At 38.0% G+C, this 20,145-nt stretch overlaps 1 protein-coding gene across 2 annotated transcripts in view; it reads left to right on the top strand.

Moving 5' to 3' along the window:
• Nucleotides 1–20,145, top strand: part of LOC148423159 (diacylglycerol kinase beta-like) — a 103,300-nt gene that overhangs the window by 15,292 nt on the left and 67,863 nt on the right. Inside the window, exons 3-11 of one of the 2 annotated variants that reach the window (XM_088415652.1) lie at nucleotides 1,678–1,754; nucleotides 8,781–8,801; nucleotides 9,704–9,854; nucleotides 11,861–11,923; nucleotides 13,144–13,395; nucleotides 14,885–15,037; nucleotides 16,914–16,963; nucleotides 17,237–17,311; nucleotides 18,832–18,951. In XM_088415652.1, coding sequence (XP_088271778.1) covers nucleotides 1,678–1,754; nucleotides 8,781–8,801; nucleotides 9,704–9,854; nucleotides 11,861–11,923; nucleotides 13,144–13,395; nucleotides 14,885–15,037; nucleotides 16,914–16,963; nucleotides 17,237–17,311; nucleotides 18,832–18,951 — 962 coding nt within the window. The remainder of the gene's footprint in view (nucleotides 1–1,677; nucleotides 1,755–8,780; nucleotides 8,802–9,703; nucleotides 9,855–11,860; nucleotides 11,924–13,143; nucleotides 13,396–14,884; nucleotides 15,038–16,913; nucleotides 16,964–17,236; nucleotides 17,312–18,831; nucleotides 18,952–20,145) is intronic. The other variant, XM_088415653.1, reaches the window with a different exon arrangement.

Consider the following 20,145-nt stretch of genomic DNA (forward strand, 5'->3'; position numbering starts at 1 on the left):
TTTACTACTTAATGTAGTACTTTGTTGGACCTTCTCCACATGCAACAAACAGGAGGAAGACAAAAAGGTTTTCTTTCTTGCAAGGAGAGCGGACAGGAACCTGACCTTCTCAGCTCTCCTTCTGGTCTTGTTGCAGATCCTTTCTGCTCCCTATTTATTCATTTGGGATGGCCCTTGGTAGAAAAGCCATTGCTGCCCTAAAGGATTTGGGGGAGAGGTCTTGGCAACAATGCAAACAATCAGTTTGTGATAGTGAGGGGTGTAGGTGCGCTTCCATGCTGTGATCTTCTTTGTCAGGAAAACAAAGACCAACTCCCATACTTTGTAGGGGGTGCAGGTGAGAGTCCACGCAGCCCCCATGCTTTGCAGGGAATACAGGTGAGAGTCCATGCTGTCCTGCCCCGGGAGACGTGTCGGCCCCTCACAAGTGCTTCACCAACAGCTCCAGCAGAAAATATCCATGTCTACAGTTCTACTATACTATATATTAAGCAGTAAGTGTCCAGTGCAAGATGCCATGACACCAGCAGATGCCATCGGGTAAGATCCGCCTCATAATCAGGCCCATCCCAACAAAAGCGCCTCAGAGGAGCACCGGTCAATCGGAGCAAGTCCACATGTCAGCGTTCAATTCGTCTCTCACCATCTAGACCCCTCTCCACACCAGGCAAAAGGGGCAGGGAGGAAAAGAAGAAATCTGCAGTCAAGGAAATTGAGGAAGCACAAATTAAGTTCCATCTATGTACAGCATCTATGTATTGGAAGCAGCGCCGTTGTAAATAAAACAACTTTTTAAATTTTGGTATAGTGTTTCTGATCATATTTTGGCCAGAAGTGAAGTCCATTCTAAGCCTGATAAGTGGCCGCTGTTCAAAAGGTGGATGTGATAACCAGACATCGACACTGTTTGTTCTTCGCCATCGTGCTTTAATAGAAAACAATACATTAATTAAGTTTTAATTAAGAAAAATGAAAAACAATACATTATTCTCATGGTGATCTTATGATGAAAAAGTCAATGTGTAAGCAGGCTTGCGGTGTTTGCAATGCTTAACATTGACTAACAATGTTGCCAAAGTAAGATTCTGATCATGTTCTAGTATTGGTTGTGGTTGTTGCGGTTGGAGGTGATGGGAGTTGTGTTCTGTGATGTCCAGTGCCACGCCACAACACTAATGGACAAGTGTGAGCCACAGTGTACATGTAGGGTATGGATAAATTAACAATAGGTTGCTTTGCACATGATGCTTTTCATTAGCTTAAAGGCATCGCTTTTGCTAGTCAAAGCAACTTCCAAGCATGGCTGAAGAAGAGACAGGAAGCACTTCCGCCAGCTGCCTGGTCATTCTAAGAATGCGGATGAAGAATACAGGGTGGACTGAGGGCTGGCACATGGATGAGACAGATTGCCCCATATTAGCCAATTACACCAAGGCAAGAAATATGCTGCATGAAAATAGTATTACTACATTTATTTTCCTCTTTACCCTTTTGATTGATTAGACAACAGAATGCCAAAGATATGAAAACGATCATGTTGTTTCTTTTTTCTGCTCAATCAAGGCGGTGGAGCACTAATTTTTTTTTTCTATGAGGACAAACATGTAACCAAACTGAAGGAGCGTGCTTGTAGGGCCTTGAATTAACAGGTTTTTTTTTTCTTAATTTTCTCCACAGATTCGACAAAGAAGTTAAAGGATGTTCTTGAGGAGTTTCACGGCGAAGGAGTGCTCTCCAAATACAACCCTGAGCAGGTATGAACACATCGTCATCTTCATTCTCTTCTTTGGCACAAAATTGCATTGGGCATTTGATTTGTGTGCGATCGGTGTGTGTTCCCAGTTGTGAATACTTTTTTAGCCATTGAGTGCTTTTTGAAGGGCCTATAAAGGCCTATACATGCTGGATTTTTTTGTTGATAATGAAAAACACGTTCAGTAAATCCAAGGCATAAAGGCATCTTTATTGCTAACAAGGATTTGCGTCATTGGTTAATTAATGATGTTAACTAAATTTTTGAAGATGTTTACAAAAACATATAAATTAAAATGGTAGAAAATAACTTCCTCAGTAACTTATTCCTCAATAAATACTTTTTTGAATACCCACATTTATTCAATGTTTCTGAAAATATTTAGGACACATTCAGTGATGCCGAACATGTCTGATGTTTAACAAAGATGTATGTCGGTTTCTTAAAGCAGCTGAATTGTTTTTGATTCTTACTTGGCATGGGATAAGATCTCATGCAACAGGATCACGTGAGGTTAGAACGCCATGAGATTTCTTGTGCCTGCACAGCACGAGTCACTTCAAGAGTAGTTGACTGCATCTCTCCCTATATGTGATTTTTTTTTTGTCATGTCAAAGTCAAATTAGTAATAATTTATCAAAGCTATAAATATTCAAGTAAATTGCAGCTACAGTGGTACCTTCAGTTACAAACGTCTCATGTTACAAAAAAATTAACTTACAAAACGCCTCGGCATAAAAATATTGTGTCGAGTAACGAAAAGGTGACATTTTTGACATTTAAGATGAGATACAAGACACCAGTGCTGGCGCCAAGAAGACTTTAAAGTAATATGGTATCACAACCTGCGATGTCTACTGTTTTAGTTACAGTTTGTGATGCATTTTTTATCATTTAATAATTTCCCGGCTTGCCCACAAACAAGACAATGGTTTTTTGCATTGATGTTAACTGTTTTCCACTTTTCATCTTTACTTTTTTCAGCCACACTTCCCACCAACAATTTACACTGTAAAACCCTAACCCTAACATAAAAACACATATGTAACATACCCCTTTGGGCTGTCATGTCTGACGTTCACATTGTTAGCACATCGTTAGCACTTAAGCAATGAAACCACACAGGAAGCACTTCGCATTGACCCCAAACTAAACTTAAGTAATCTTACATGCTCAAAATAGCCCCCCTTAAAATATATATGTATATTATTGCTCTTGTAGACTTGTAAATGATCCTGGTTCACTTGAATCGTAAAATAAAAAGGTACAAATTAAAAACCCTAAGAGGGTGTCTATCTCTCTGCAGTCATCACCAACACACCAAAACCATCGCAAGGCAAACAAGTGAACTGCTTTCATATCGTCATCTGCTACAATTAATATGATTAATTTAAATGGTTTAGGAGGTTGTCTTTTTTTAGTTGTTCTTTACATGATATATTTTGATTATTATGCACTAATATAATTCTAATATGTATGTATGACCGTTTTTGATGTGTTTTTATATTTGATAATATTCATTTAAATGGTCTCGTAGCATTTTGGGGGGAATTGGAACAGATTAGACTATTTACATGTAAAAAGCGACCCTACTTATGAAATTACTTACATAACAAATTAATTTCGAAAGTAGAAGCACCACTGTACTTGAAAACCAGACTTAGGTACATTAAGAAGGTCTTAGAATACTTACTATCTGTCCTAAAGCCCTTATTCCACCATGGCCAAATAATTGTGAATTATGGTTGTTTCAGTATATCTTGAGAACAACTTTAGAAGAATTGCGACATTGAATGAATCCTTCACATGAACGTGCATTCTCTACCTCAGTCAACACATAAATGTTTGCTTCACAGGGGCATAGGACTTTTAAAATTAATTCACAACTGAATTTTATTTGACAGTTACAAAATTGTACATTAGATTTATTGGGTGATGTGATGCAGAGCAGTTCACCATGGTGATTGTTGTTAAAATGATCTCTGCTTTTCTTTCTTCCGCCTTTCATTGCCTTGATGGACGACTCAAGCACACTCTTTGGCTCCATGTGGGCCAGACAGACTCATCGTCCATGTGGGCTCACCTGGCGCCACAATGGCTGACTTTGGCCTTGGTTTTTATCATCCATCATTTGGTGTGCATGTGCACGAATGAGTCATCGGGGCACTGTAGCAGCCACTGTGGTTGCCTTCAAGGAAAGGGCTACAATGGAGCCGTCTTCGATCGGATTCCAAAAAGTAGAGGCAACAAATGTTTTGATGCATTGTGGCTGATGCCTTGGTCAGGCAGATGGCGTACACGCACCCACGTTATTTCCCAGCACCATTACAAGTGATCTATCATGCAGCCTGTTGCATGTTTTACAAATATAGCAGCAAAATGAGCTCACCACCTGTCATACTGTACCAGTGACATTTAAGATACTCTAAGATTCTTTTCAGTGGGTACTCAGTTCCATCTACATTATGGCAACAGAAAGAATGAATTACAGTCATTCAACTTTCAACATCATAGACATATACCACTGTTATTTATGAAATTGTTGTCTCAAGCGTCACATTTTAGACCTCCGTCTAAGATGGTCCAAAATTGCCAACATTTTCAGAATGAGCACAGCACAGTCTGCCAAACATACAAAAGGAGGCTTTGCAGTGCACCTCTCTCTCTTATATACAGTACCAGTGGCGGTCCGTGCATTTCAAACTTAGGCCTTCAGTGATTCTGGGCTGCACAGGCTATTTCCTGGGGCATTCAAACATCAAAAAAACGGAATCAGCAATTAAAACTTATTATTATACGTGATACTGCCAAAACGTAAAATATTTAATGATAATTTAAAATTATTTGTCCACAAATAATAATGTTTTTATGAAGTTCACCAAGAGCAGGCAACCTTTAACAAGATTGTACACTAAATTATAATTCGCAGTTTAATATAAGAACATAATTTTATTTCTTTACCACTAATTGAATATGAACGAAATAAAATTACGGAAACATATTAATCATGAAAAAAATTAACATAAATCAAATGCTTTACTCACCAAAACGGCTGCATTTATATCTTGTAGCAAATGTATAATCACTATATTTACAATTCTATATGTTCATACTAACAATTATTCCAACACCCACTTATTTCAATAAAAAATCCATTCTTCTTTCTTTCCTCGGAAAGACTTCAATGGCTTGCTTGTAGAATGTGTCTGTGCTTTTCATTTCCAACAATAAATCCTTTTCTATTGACATGGACGCTAATGCTGAAAGTCGCATCCGTCCAATTTCCGCTTTGCTCTTCAATCATTTAATTTACTCCTTTTTAATGAAAAATGATCTAAATCTTACACTTTGTCCCTTTAAGTCAAAAAGGAGTCGGTAAACACAGGAAAACAATCATTAAACATCAAGTATTTTGTTTTGTTTTTTGAGTAAATGAAACACCTCACCATCGGTTAGTAGTTTTATATTGTAATACTGTATACTTTTCTCAGTGTGAAATTGAAGATTCTGCCTTGGCTATTCCAAGGTCAATTGTGTGTCATAAGTAGGCATTTAAATTAATGAGTCTTTTTCTTTTAAATAATGCAAACCCTATTGAGTTTTTTTTTTTTTTCTTAAATAATGCGAACCCCCAAAAAGGTTTGCCCAATTGCAGACAGGCTTTAATTTGCGCGCCATAAAAGCAGGATGGATATCTCGGTTGCCATGTGGTCAACTGATCTTCTCAGCAAGCATACATATCATTTCGACAGGCGGCACCCCTTTTGTCCTTCATTTTGAATGCCCCAGACAAGCTCCATCAAATATATTGTGCCCTCCGCAAATGAACCACGCAAATGTGTCATGGCTGTCCTTGGCAACAATGTCACATGTCCATCACGTACCGGTAAGGTGTTGCAGACAGAGAGGGGGGAATTATTTAAATACTAGCACCACAAAGCTATTTGGGCCGCATAGCAAGCTACAAACAGAAACTTAAATAACAGAAGACAATGATAAGCAGACTTGGTGATTGTTCACGTTATCAATTCCGTAATTTATTGCGGGATAACGTTCCCAAAAATACCCGCAGTCACCAAAATCCGCAAGTTAGATATTGAACTTCATGTCCCTTTTATGTTCGTTCCTTTTGTTAAAACAATAAATACGTAAAAGGGATATATATTTTTTTGTCTGGTCTGACCTAAAGAGATAATTCTACAATGTATACGGTCACAAATGGCAAACATGAATTTTATTGATCAATAAAATTCATATTGTTTTTGACTGGCCTGGTTTAAAAAAAAAAGGATAATTGCAAGAAAACTAGCAATGAAAACCTGCAATAGAAAAAGTTTTGGTCATAAATGAAAATCCACAAGAGTGATGCAGCAATAGCCGAACTGCAATGTATTGATTTCTAATTATCCGTCAAGCTGCTAATAGACATGCTTTGTACTGCCAGTATTCATGAATAAAGCTAGATCATACCGCACATTAAAAGCTGCTACTTGTTAGCTAACATGACATCGCCTTGCATAATGGGATAGTTATCCAAGTTAGCCGGTTGCACAATTCACCACTCAAAAACCAGTGGATTAAAAAGACTGCTCTGCAATGAGATCCCTCACTGATGAGGTGGAAATACCATCTGGATTTATGTTTCCCAAAACCACACAAGCCCAAAAAGTGAAAAAGAGACAATTTCCGCAACCCGTTGCTATTCTAGCTATCTAGTGACGAAAAAAAGTCAGCACAGCTTCTTGAGTTTTCACTGTAGCAGCTGTGTATGCGTGTGTAGTGTGCAGTTATCGCACGATGCACAGCAAATTAAAGTCCGCTTGTGGGTTTGACCAAAAAAGGAAAGAAGAGTGCCGGTGGTGGTCTCTTTGGGAGCTGGCGGGGTTAAACCAACAGCGGCAAGTTGGGGAGGATGTTTCGTGAGTGACGGGGGTCCGAACCCATTGCACAACCACTTTTTTTTTCCATTCCAAATCCTAAGGTGCACTATGTGATCCGCTTTACCTTTTTTGGTGTGCAGCAGATGGCTCCCTTGATGTTTTTATGGACATGATCATAGCACCCACTAATACATTTAATTAGAATATAGGCCACCCATGTGGTCTCCTTCTTTTAAAGCTTATTAAACACTGCAGGGCCCTTCCTCATGGGTTTCATTTGTTCTGTGAACAAGCTCGTGATTCAATTTGCGATACTGAAATGAATTGAAATATCATTTAAGCTTTCCAGTCCCCCCCAAAACACCACAATTCTGTTCTGCTACACTTTCTTTTCACCCTTTCACTACTGATTCATTTTTTTCCGTCGAAAAAGAAAACTTATGGCATATATTACTTGTTTATAAGTCTAGGATACTTGAAAAATTACTTAAAAAAATCCTACTTCCATAGATTAGGTTACTGGCCCTAGGATTTTTGGTCCCATTGATACTTAATAATAATAATAATAATAATAATAATAATAATAATAATAATAATAATAATAATAATAATAATATAAAGGTGCCAGAGAAGTAAAAATGATCACCAAACGCCTATAATACATGCATACAGTAATCAGTGTAAGCTATAGTAACACCCATATAGCACATATTAATATATTTCCAGACTACTAGATGGTTAATTGAGGAGAAAGTGTACAACGCAAGCTACCTTGTTGGCAGTGGGCTCAGCACTGACTTGTTTTGTATGGCAAAGTTGCTAGTAGCAAGTGAACCACTGGGAACCCCATTCATCTTATTCCTACACCCACAGCTATTTTATCAGAAGTGCAGGGACACATTATCCCAATGGTTAAAAGAAAAAAAGAGCATCGTAATTGTAAAATATAAATTCTGTAATCTCTGTCACATTGCAGAGGTTATGCTCCCGATCACCCCTGTAATAAGGGAAATCTTTAAAAAAGAAACCATCGGTTTAAAACTATTCTCAAGTCATGTTTACACAGAATTTTTGGCACACAAACTTCTTTTAAGGTCTTTAAAATCCATCCATCCATACATTCTCATCGCCGCTTATCCTCTCTAGGGTCGCTGGCTTGCTGTTGCCTCACCTTGTTCTTGGGGCAGTAGTTCGCGGGACACCCTGGACTGCTAATGGCAGGGCACACAGAGATATACAACGGTCTTTATGATGACTCCTAAAAGAAATTAAGAGAGCAGGACCAATGAATAAAGAAACAAATATTGTACTTATTGTACAAGTTATGCAATATTTCAAATCATGTACCAATTCCTCTATGTTACAAAATCCTGCTTTTTCTAAACAAACTAACTTAACTTATCTCACACTAAACAGCACAGGCCAAAGATTTGGATACACCTTCTCATTTAGTGTGTTTTCTATATTTTCGTGACTATTTAAATTGTAGATTATCATATCAGACAACTGTTAAATTTCAGATTATGGCAAGAACCAATAAGATAATCAAAGAAAAATGAGTGGCCATTATTAGTTTAAGAAAGTGAAGGGGAGGTGTGCGGAAACCTTTGGGCTATACTGTACATCATTAATAATGCCCAAAAATAAACATTATGTAATCAAAATACAGTCATCACTTTAGGTAGGGGTAAAAAGCATGATTTCAAGGGATGCTATTCAAAAATTTTCAACAAAACCACGTTATGCTAAAATGCTTCCTGTTTTTTTCTTAAGCTTTCAAATTTACAAAATTTCAACCTGAAGAAATGTGCCACCGTCTCGAGTTGGACAGTGGAATCACACACGCTCTAAATGAGTGAAAGACCACAAGTTATTATTTGTGAAAAAAAATAAATAAGGAAGCCCATGAAGCGGGACCCCTATCTAAGTTCTTTGAAATGTGGTCTTCAGGATATGCGTTGTAGCCTAAATATGTCACAACAACACCTATACTTTTTTTAGGAATTTGTATATATGAAAGATGTATTGAATGGGCAAGTTGGTTTAAGAGATTTATAAACATAACCGACATCATCTTGAATCCTTTCGTCCTTCCTTCCTTCTTCCTCCTTGCTGGATATCTTTTCACGGGTGCACGCATTAAACAGCACCGAGATGTTCTCGACAAAGTAAGACTTCGTCCAGATGGTGGTCAGGGTGCATGCTGTTTTGATGTGGTGTCTCTGTCAGTGGGTTGCATGTACATTGGGTGTCAACATTCACAACAAGCTGCTGTGCGTCACTCGATAGCAGTGTGTGGCAGCAGTGGGGAGACTTAACTGGCGACATGCGACAATTGACAATGCGTTGTGAAGTGGTTTTAAGATTATGCACCCCCCTGACAGCAAATACTTATTCATCTGACATCTACTGTATGTGTTAAATATATTTATCTGTTCATGAGTGCAACAATTCCACCTGCTTTTCATTGCCAGTTGTACTGCTGTATCATTATTCATACATGTGAATCGACGTAAACGCTTTTCTTGAGATAACCAATTTGCATACTACTCAATGACCATTCCCATGTTTGTCTTTTGGCTTGTTCTTCCACACTATAAGCATTCAATACTCAAATTACAGATCATACTTTTGTCACTCAGAACAGAGAAGAAGCTTCCACAAAGGTGATAAATCAAGTCAAGTCCAATCTATGATTAATTATTAGCTAAGAATTGCATCCCAATACTTGGGTCCATTATTACTGTTATTGGGCATATTTAACATGGTTAATACTGTATTTCCTTTACAGAAGCTTCATTTGGCAGCAATTGCCCTTTGTCTTTCAATCACCCATTCATTCATATATATATATATATATATATATATATATATATATATATATATATATATATATATATATATATATATATATATATATATATATATATATATATATATATATATATATAGATAGATAGATAGATAGATAGATAGATAGATATACATATATAAAGATATATAGAGAGTGAGAGATTGATTTTAAGTGTGATATGTTTGTCATCAACTAATTTGTTCCCTTTTGGTGCAGCCTATCGACTATGAGGGCTTCCAGCTCTTCATGGCTACCTACCTGGAGAACGATATCCCAGAAGAGCTGTGTCGCCATCTCTTCACCTCCTTCAAGAGCAAAACAGGAGGAGCCTCTCCTGATCATTGTCGAGCAGCAGCAAGCTTACTGGGTGAGCTCCCCTCGTTTTATTTCCTTAATTCTCCTTACAACATACTATAACCCTTAACCTGGTCAATGAGAACATTTGGCTTGATAGCAATTCATTTGGAAGCTCTATAATTAAGTGAAGAATTCAGAGGCACAGTGGATGAGTGGTTTGCAAGTCTGCTTCACCCCTGAAGTTCAGAGTTCAAATTTCAACGTTCTTGTGTGGAGTTTGTATGTGTGTCCACAGGTTTCTTTCAACATTTCATAAACAAACATGTAAGGTTTACAAAGGCTCAAACTTGTCTGTGACTCATTTATTGAAAAATGGAAGAGTAATTTTCTTCATGGATGGATAAATAAATTCAGCTTCACACTAATTAAATACTAACAAAATGATACCAGCAAATATAGAATAAAACTCGGGTTGACATTTTGAATTTGAGTCAGGGTTAATGGGCTTCAGTTATATTTTTTCTTTATAAGATTTATAGATTTCGTATGATTGCTTGATAGCACACTGACTGTTATTTGCAATTTGACTTTTCGTAGTGATTATTATAAGTATTAATACCAGTATTATAAGTATTAGTTATTAAATACACTATTGAGCTTTGTATTTAAATAATATTCATAGTTTAAAAACTTCTATCTTGCATATCCTTGCTAAGGCCCAATTAGAGTGACATTGTCACTTTTCAATGCACCCTTTGGTTACTTGAATGCTGTCATCTCCCAGGGATCCCAGAATGGTTTGCTCAACTATATGCAAGCAACGTATTCATTCAAATCATATTTAAAAAGCCAAATAATACTAACGCTTAATTCTAAACATCTTTTTTAACTTTAGGCCTGTACAATGAATGTGTTGAGCAAGATGATAAACAGTTTGCATTTCAGTTCATAAAATCATGACTTTGAAATGCATTGACATTGAGTTCCCAGCCTTGCAAGGCTCCCCCCCTCCAAATAGTAGCTGTATATATGGCTGTTGAAACGTCTCTCAGAAATTTTGAAAATTTAACTCCGTGATACACCATTACCTTTAGTGTCATGTGAGACGGGTGTTGACGATTACAATGACGGTTCTTCAGTACTGACAAATAGCCCACTTGTGGTATTATTAATTTTTGCATCAAGCTAAACCAAGATTTATTTTGTTTTAATCTTTCATTTCATATTTATAGTGGTTTGGTTGTATGACAGACGATTTCACAAGTTAATGCAAGATTTAACACATTCATAACCTATTTGAATAGCTTTTACAAAATCGACTTGCTTTGTGTATTTTTGTTGCAGCATATCATGGACTTGCTTATGTAAATATTTGATTGATTTGCGATGAAGCGAAGCATGTAAATTATAAATATCTATGGCAATTTCTTATGTGGGTGATTGTTTCAGGTGACAGCACCGTGCCCAAATGGTTGGCGCGGCTGCTTTCCAGAACTAATTTTGAATCCTAGCTTCACCCTTCTTCTGTTGAGTTTCTGCATAAAAACATGCATGCAGGGTTAATTAAAGGCTAAACTGTCCATAGGAGTGTGGTTTTTATGTTTGTGGTATGCCCTTTGTAAACCGGCGTAAGACATCTCACAGTCAGGGTTTACTTTCTCCATATACTCTGTTTTTCTTTAGCATGTCATTGTAGATGTGAATGAAAGTGTGAATGTATAAGGTCAACTGGGATCATCTGTAGTTAACCCTGACCCTGATGAGGACAAAGAGAGAGAGAGAAATTGGATGGAGCGTTGTTTCGGCCTGCACTGCCCCCTGGTGTTTGGTGAATTGTAAATAACACAACCAGGGAGAGATTAATACTGAGAGCTTCACTAATCTCCATCTTCTCGAGTAAAGAAGAATGATCAATTAAGATATGATAGAAATGCTGTTTATAAAAAGCAACATTAGTGTTTTTCAGTTTTTTACTGAGGTAACCAAGGTAAAAGAGAAGGCCCAGCATGGAACCAAGCCTTATTATTCCTGTACCAATGTTGTTTTATTGCTACTCATTGTGTTTCCTTCTCAAAGAGTCCTGTTCCATTGATGCTGGCATATCTATTCACACCGAGGTGGCCTGTGCCCCCATCACAGGTACTAGCAGACCTGCCTTGACGGACTGACTGTACCCTCCCACCTCCTACCCAACACCACCTGCTACCGCTTTTGTGTTAATATGAATCTTTTGGTTGAACATTGTGCAATCCATTTTGTGAAATTTGTTTAGCCAAGTGTTGTAACTTCAACAGCTTCCTTTATGAGTTACGTGTCTTTGCTATATTATTGTGGTGTGCTCTTTTGCTTCCCATCCAGCAAAAAATGTTTGAAAATACATTGAAAAGATGTCACTTACGTACGCCCAAAACATCTGAGTCTGGTTGAAAAGCGAAAGTTGAAATGACGCAATTTTCAAGCAGTTAAAAAGGACCTCTTTGGATAAAGTTGTATTTTTAGTGTGTAAAGGTGAAAAGCTGTCATATTCAAGCAGTTGAAAATATGAGTTCTTTGACCAGGAACTCAAAATTATCCTTAATAAAAGTGGGTATTAATACATTGACAAACACAGACTTCTCTAAATTGGATTGAATTTATTAGATTCGACTTTACTTCAACAAATTTTGTAGTAAATTTGGATCAGTTTGAAGTGGCTTTCTGGACGGATGGCATTGGACGGGCTAAACATAACTAAATTTTGAATTACTATTTTTAGACATAAATTTTACAATTGAACCACATTGAATGTACTGAACACAACCCTATTATCAACGACTACCCGTACTTTTGGCCTAAATTTAGACCCCATTTGGAGGGAAAACCTTGTTTTCAAGGACAATTTTTGGACTAACCAACCGCTAAATCCAAAATGGATGGACCAGATTCAGCCCAAAATTCAATGTCCAGAAGACGCCTGGTGCTGGGTGGGTTCAAACTACCCAACCTGTGTTTCTTTCTTGTTTTTTGCAACAAGGAAACCTTTCAATACGAATGCCTAAAAATTTTCAGTGAATGTCCACATATCATTGCACCATATTGTTCATTATCTCCAAGAAGAACTTGCAAAAAAACAACAAAAAAGGGTAAAGGGGAATAAATGTCAATGCAGTATCTCAGGTACCGACCAATCACAGCTGACATGTTTTCTGTGGAGTCACGTGACATTCACAACCTGAGCTGTGATTGGTGGTGGAATTTTAACCTGATAACCAATCATTTTCTAATGGAGAACATCGTTGCTCTTATACTCAGGGTTTGTATTCGATTCGAGAGGTCACATTTGACCTGTTTTTAATGGACTCCTACTTTTTGTGTCCAAGGCATGAATGGTAAGAGCATCCTGTCTGCGATGGGTCGACACACGCCAGAGATTGCCGGCAGCACGGGGGCCACAACCTCCCCCTGTTCGTCCCGCTCCTCCTCGCAGAGGTCAAGAACAGGGGCCCACACGCCCGGGGGGCCCCACCGCTCTCCATGCATCCAAGTTAAGCCCTCCCAGAGCAGCAATAACGCCCTAACTCCAAATGCAGGGTTAGCCAGGTCACCGGTTTCACCCCCAAAACTCTCACCAGGTGAGCCAGGCAATTTAGCTTATGAATTTTAGTCATTTTTAAACAGCTACCTGTGTCCTTTAAATCTAGGTTCTATTATTATTTGTGTTTTAATCAGCTGTGCATTGAAATGTATGACAAACTTTGAAGCTGCCTTGTGGGAAACACTGTGATTGTCATCAACCATAATCACTCATTCAGCCAAAACACTTTACTTGCCACACCCAGTTGACATTTAATGTCACACAGAACATGAAATTGAGACAATTACAGTTTGTGTATTTCAACTAAGCACATATCGCTTAGCCTGAAGTCCATGTAGCTGAAGGCTAACAAACATATCCAAACACAATAACACATAGTATCTACTGTAAATGTTTTGGTTAAAAAGTGTTTATGTTTTAATCAACAAATATTTGAACACTAATGATGCAGCAAAGCACGTAGGCCACAATTCAAGTCAAACTCAAGGCCCAGGGGACACAGCCGACCTGCCACATCATTATACGTGGCCTGCAAAATGCTAATTATAAAAAATATTCAAATGTTATCTAAATTTTAACTTGCTAAGGGGAAAGAAGGCCATTTTTTTTCTCTATGAGAATTGATCTCGGCATATGTAAATACTGTATTCGGGGAAAAAGTTACAATTTTTACCATATGGAGGTGTATTTTTTATTATTATTAAATGGGTGTCCCGTTTACGTGTAAGATTTAGAACGTTTTTCACTAGAAGGGAATAAATTAAATTATTATAAATTTAAAAAACGTGCAAATAAATGTGTTATTAATGACCAACAGTATATTTTAAATATAACTGTAGGTCTTACACAGTGTCCCTTTAAATCCACGATTTTACAGGGACAATTGGACATGTTATAATGCACAGGTGTCAAACACAATGGGCCAGATCTGGGCCGCCACATCATTTTACTTTGCCAGCAAAATGCTAATTATGACATCAAGTTTACAGCTAAAATACCAAATTTGCAAGTTATCTTTAATTTTTACTGTTTGTTGTTGTTGTTACCAATACCCCTTTTGAACAGTTTTATCAGCCTCTGATTTCAAAATGTGTAAATGTGTTACGATCATATTTTTAATTTATTTGACTTCACAATCAAAACAGCCCTCCGATAGAAACTATAAGTAGAATGTGCCCCACCATAAAAATGAGTTTGACACTGCTTTACATTCTATTTAATCTGAACAAATACATTTTTATGTTTGATCCTCCTGGTGGGTGTTCAATTTATACTGGATTAGATATTTGGCTCTATATCAAACAGAAATAAGAGCAAACTGCTTATTGACAATGTCATGTAAGTGTGTACTATGTCTCTAATGTGTAGTAATAGTGTTTTATTATCATTAATCAAGTTTAGAATGTTTTTAGACACTAAAACCTAAAAAAAAAAAAATCCATGTTATATAAATTGCAAACAAGAGCCATAAGAAATTATAACAGAAAACATATTAATTGATAACAAAATAAACTGTGCCCCAACAGAGAGAAGCCGCTCGGAGAAACATTTGTCGTTGCGGAGGAGCCCGTCACCCCTCACGGGGTCCCCCCAGTCAGTGCCGCAGGTGGTTTTCCTGAAGGACATAGTTTGCTACCTTTCCCTGCTGGAACGTGGCACGCCCGAGGACAAGCTGGAGTGTGAGTGGCAAACACGGGTACCGGGATTTGTGCAAGATTCCTTTTCTTTCTCAGTGCTGCCTAGTTAAGAATGAGTAGTTCTAGCCAGTGTAACTAAAACTATGGAACCGTTTCTTACACTAATCAAGTTTCAACTCAGACGAAGGATGAACTCAGACGCCGGTTCGGTGTGCTTGTTTCTTTTATTGAAAATTTTGCAGAAACAATAATAATCCCAGCTAACACAAGCTGCTTGTTCGCTGAGACTAATGCACTGGCTGCTAAAAGCCATCTGATTGTCTCGTTTGTCCCGTTACCATTATAACCATAAGTAAGATGTCCGATATACAAATGCTGTATGTCTGTATGTCATAACTCGGTTTATGTGGTTGACGGGTGCAATCTTTCTCAAATGTTGTTGAATAAAAAATTCTAATCATTAAGTTTCCATTTAATAGGATGCACTCATACTTTTGGCCAACAGTTTGAGAAAAAAGTGTGTCCTATAGTTATGGCAAGCTGTTTCACTTTCAGTTTATAAATCAAACCTGCATGGCAAGTGAATTGGACACTTTAAATTCTCCGAATTGTCCTGGATGGTTGTTCGTCTGCAATTAGCTGACAACCAGTCCAGGATGTCCCCCATCTACTGCCTGAAGTCAGCTGGCCTGTGACCCTTGTGAGGATAAGCAGCTATAAAAAAAATGGACACGGCACGAAATCCCAGTAAGCACTTTAAGTTTCAAGAATTGTGAAAAATAATACGACATAACATAATAATGATAAAGAGTTAATCCTTTCAAGTGACACTATGTAAGATTTAGACAGTTTTTAAATAAAAAATGAATAAATTAAATCATTATACCTTTCAAAAACTTGCAATTAATGGTGTTCTTAACAACCAACAGTATGTTTTAAACATAATCATAAGGGAAGAATAAAGGGATATAGCAATATAGGGGTACTCTAAAACTTGCTTGGTGCAATATTGCTACTTTGGCACTTAAAGCATTAAGGTTAATGCACAGTCAGTGCTTCAATGTAGACAAAAATGCAATGTATCAAAATGTAAGGTGAATGTAAGAAAATGCAAGAGTTGAATCTTGTAAAGTCATTGTGTTCTGAACAAAATGAATCGTTAAGGATAATTCGGCATGAGGTTGTGATCAATTTCAGTAGTGTAGAATAAGTCATTTTTAGTATTAGTAATTATGATTATACTTTTTCCATTGTCATCCAGTCTTACTTTAAATTACTTCAATAATGAAGAAAATTGTATTTCATAGTTTTCTAAAAACGGTAGTGATATATTAGCAGGACTTCATTGCTGATGGAAGGATGTGTATTAGAGTGAAGAGTATGGCTTAAAACACAGACGCATGCACGCACACAAACACACACACTCATGTAAACCAAATATTGCTACCAATAGACACAGTCAACACATGATTGATATCCAGAAGCTGTATTATTGTTTTTAGATGCAACAATGGTGTCACAGCACTACTTTTATCTCACTGCAGCTCATCAAATCAATTTAACAAAGTTTCTTGACACAAAGATGTATTGTTAAAAAAAAAAAAAAAAAAAAAAAGCTCCTTGGCATGAGACACCACAGATGGCGGCACAGTAATACATTTATTGTCTTGGCCTCAGCAGAAAGACAGATAATAAGTGAGTTCTTCGGCAAATAATGGAGACTCATTCCTCATTTGCGAATGATGAACTGTCACGATGCAGGGTTCGCTTTATATACAGTACAACTGAGCATGGCATGATGCTAATGCTAATGCCCCACTTGACTCATTCACACATTAAAGAGTATAGTATTCCACTTTTTGAACTACTGTACATCCCATGTCACCAAGGAAACATGAGCTCTCTGTTGCTCTTCCAGTCATGTTCAGGCTGTACGACACTGACGGCAACGGGGTCTTGGACAGTTCGGTGAGTTCTACCGCCACCTTCGCCAATGTTGTCTTTCCTTTCCATCCTCCTTATCCGTTCTGCTAAGAATAGAAGTTGGTTGGCACGCAGCGTGTTGACATTAGGATCGTTTGTAATGGTCAGTCTGTTTTAATGCTAGCCAGGTTCCAAGGCATAAACAGAACATAGCCGCTCGTATGGAATTCGTAGCATCTTTACATCATGTTTGGACGTGAGAGGTTGTGATCCATGTGGCACAATGCTTTGTTTTGTCCTATTTGGGATCTTTGGTAGGAGCTGGACCGCATCATCAATCAAATGGTCCACGTTGCGGAGTATCTGGAGTGGGACTCGACAGAACTTCGGCCGGTGAGCAGCACAGAACACAGATTTATCGCCACTTTAAAGTAAATACCTACTGTACAGAGTTGTTGATTCTGCTAGTGTACCTAATGAACTCTCCAGTAGGTGTGTTACCCAATGGAACTTCCTTAGAGGAGTACGGTCCAAGTCATTCAAATTGTATGTTTAGGCTTAACAAACATAATTTGCCAGGCCTAGAATGTCAAGCATTTTGCCACTGTACGGGCAATGTTTTTAAGGGAAAGTCGGGCAAAAATGTTCAATAATAATTCAGTGTGCCCCCACTAATCTAAAGATGAATGCTGATTATTATTGTGTTTGTGGAATATGAATTACCATCTGTTTTCAAGCATTTCCGAGGGAGGCAGTTTTATCACTTGCTGTCTGCTGAGTACTGTACTTGTAATGAGCACTTGTGTATCACATGTCCTCTGTGTTTGGTCATGTGACATTTGCAGGCTGAGCCATGATTGAGCATGGTTTTCAGCATCAGCAAATGGCAAATGACAGCCCCCTGAGATGGCTAAAAAAGACATTGCTGTTTAATTCATACAGAACTCGACAAAGACAATATTAATCAGAATACAGCGTATACAGTGGGGCTGCATAGAACATACAAAATGACGTTTTGGGTTTGAATCAAATTAAATCTAACATTTCTTAATGTCACACAGGGAAATCTGTGCAACTTTCACATGAAAAATGTAAAAATGTAGGCAAGGAATGCATATATGTAAATATATTTTTGACAGAGTTTTAGGCACAGTCTACATGTAGCTGAGGTTCTTGCAAACAGGTGATCTGCGGTTTTCCCTATTCTTCACGTGCCTGTTATTTTTTTTCTTTTTCATAAAAAAAGAAGATCACTAAAACCTCTGACCAAAGATTTACCATATTCTCTGGATACTGCTCTGAAATTCTGACAGAGCCTTCTGTCGTAAGGAGTTTCAACGCCTCCAACGGCGATTCTCCCACGTCCCGAAGGAGGCGGGCGACATTAAACCCGAGTGAACCATGTTCCGCGGCTCCATTGTTGGAACTCTGGCTGTAAGGTAGTCTATGCCTGTCAAGGCGGCAATCTCCGAACCCGCCGGTGGACACCAGCGGAAGTGAAGGCCATCAAGCTGGAAAAGGAGTCTTAACGGGCCTTTTTGGCCTGTGGGACTCTGGAGGCAGTGGTTGTGTGGTAGGAGTTCTCAGTTGTGGTAGGAGTTCTGTGATGCCATGAAGATCAACTTACGGACAGCTTTGATGAAATTTTGGTCCAACATCTGACAACTCAGAAGAAGGAAGCAGGGCACCATTAACATTCTGTGGTAGAAATATGGTGATCTCGACTAGGGTTGAAGTCACTGATGTAGTTAAAACTCCTCAGTGGCGAGGCCTGGGGGCTGGATGCGATCTGCTCGGAGTTCCTAAAAGCGCCTGATGTCGTTGAGGATTTTTTACACACCAAGGGTGGGAGAATATGCAAGCTCAGGTTACGTGTAGACAAGGTCTCAGTGCTTCTTCCTCTGGTACCGTAGATTCTAAAAGAAATGATGGAGGAGATCGACTTTGACCGAGATGGCACAGTGACCTTGGAAGAGTGGATCAGAGGAGGCCTGACCACCATCCCATTACTGGTTCTCCTTGGCATGGACACGGTTAGTGTTCTCATTTCTCTAAGTTCACTGGCCATAAATGTAAAATGTCTTCAAAATCTAGGGCACGTTTTTGTGGACAGACATACGTGCAAACTGGTGCATCTTGATTTTCCTGCTGCGGCAAGTCTGCTTCATCGTGTTTGTCTATTCGGCAGACTGTGTTGTATTTGACTGGTTATTTCAGCAGACGAGCATTGTCTATTACATGATCCAGCACACCTAAAAATGTGGTGAATGAAGGTAGACAAGAATTAAGACCAGCTAAAAACAGGTCTAGGTTGTGGCGCAGGTAGTGTAATGTAATTTTGTTGGATTTGAATGAGCCACAGACAATTACATTCTTAGCTCCACAGATGGATTTAGTAGATAATTCATTCATAAATATGACAACAGCATGCATTATCTGAGTCACCATGGAAATCAATTAATTTCATGAATTGTTATCATCTTTTATATGTAACGCATTCCTACCTGTCCCCACCTACCAAAAGTAGCTAACAAGCGATTTAAATGAAATTGAAAGATAAATTAAGACCTGTAAATATTTGCTCTAATTCATCTCTTTTTAATCGTTTAACATTTCTGAGTAAAACCCCTCAATCAAAGCTCTTTTAGATACGCTGTAATATTGTGGTAGATCAAAAGATTGATGTACAACAACAAAAAACTGGCTTCAACCTATTGAACCTGAGTTTGGATTTTTGTTCAAATACACATGGGTGAGGTGTAAAGGGCTTCATCTTTTTCAGGTTAGCTGTTCCAGAGTATGAAACTAATTCCAACACAATTCATGTGCATCTGATTACCAGTAATAAAATTTGGGGGAGGTGGACAGTAAGATAAATGTAGTGACGTGTCCACATTTGCAAATACATTTCAAACAATAAATTGTCAGATTTACACGTTTAAATCCATACCAATATGTTTCATAGACTGTGTATTTCCAAGTTGGTTATTTCATTCTTTTATAATAAAATGGTATTTCAAGTCTAAACTCAACATTGTTTGATCATGTACAGATTAGACTTTAATTCAACGTCCGGGCCGCTAGAAGTCGTGAATCCGCATAATGGAAACAAAATCCGTGATGTAGCAAATCCGGGATAGTGGAACCGCTAAGTAGTAAGGGTTCACTGTATTACAGTATTTTCCACTGTGAAATGTCGTTGAGTTTGTCACCCAATATCAAATATA

Source organism: Hippichthys cyanospilos, chromosome 5, assembly GCF_059441005.1.
Source record: "Hippichthys cyanospilos isolate Australia breed blue-spotted pipefish chromosome 5, RoL_Hcya_1.0, whole genome shotgun sequence".
Taxonomy (NCBI): Eukaryota; Metazoa; Chordata; class Actinopteri; order Syngnathiformes; family Syngnathidae; genus Hippichthys; species Hippichthys cyanospilos.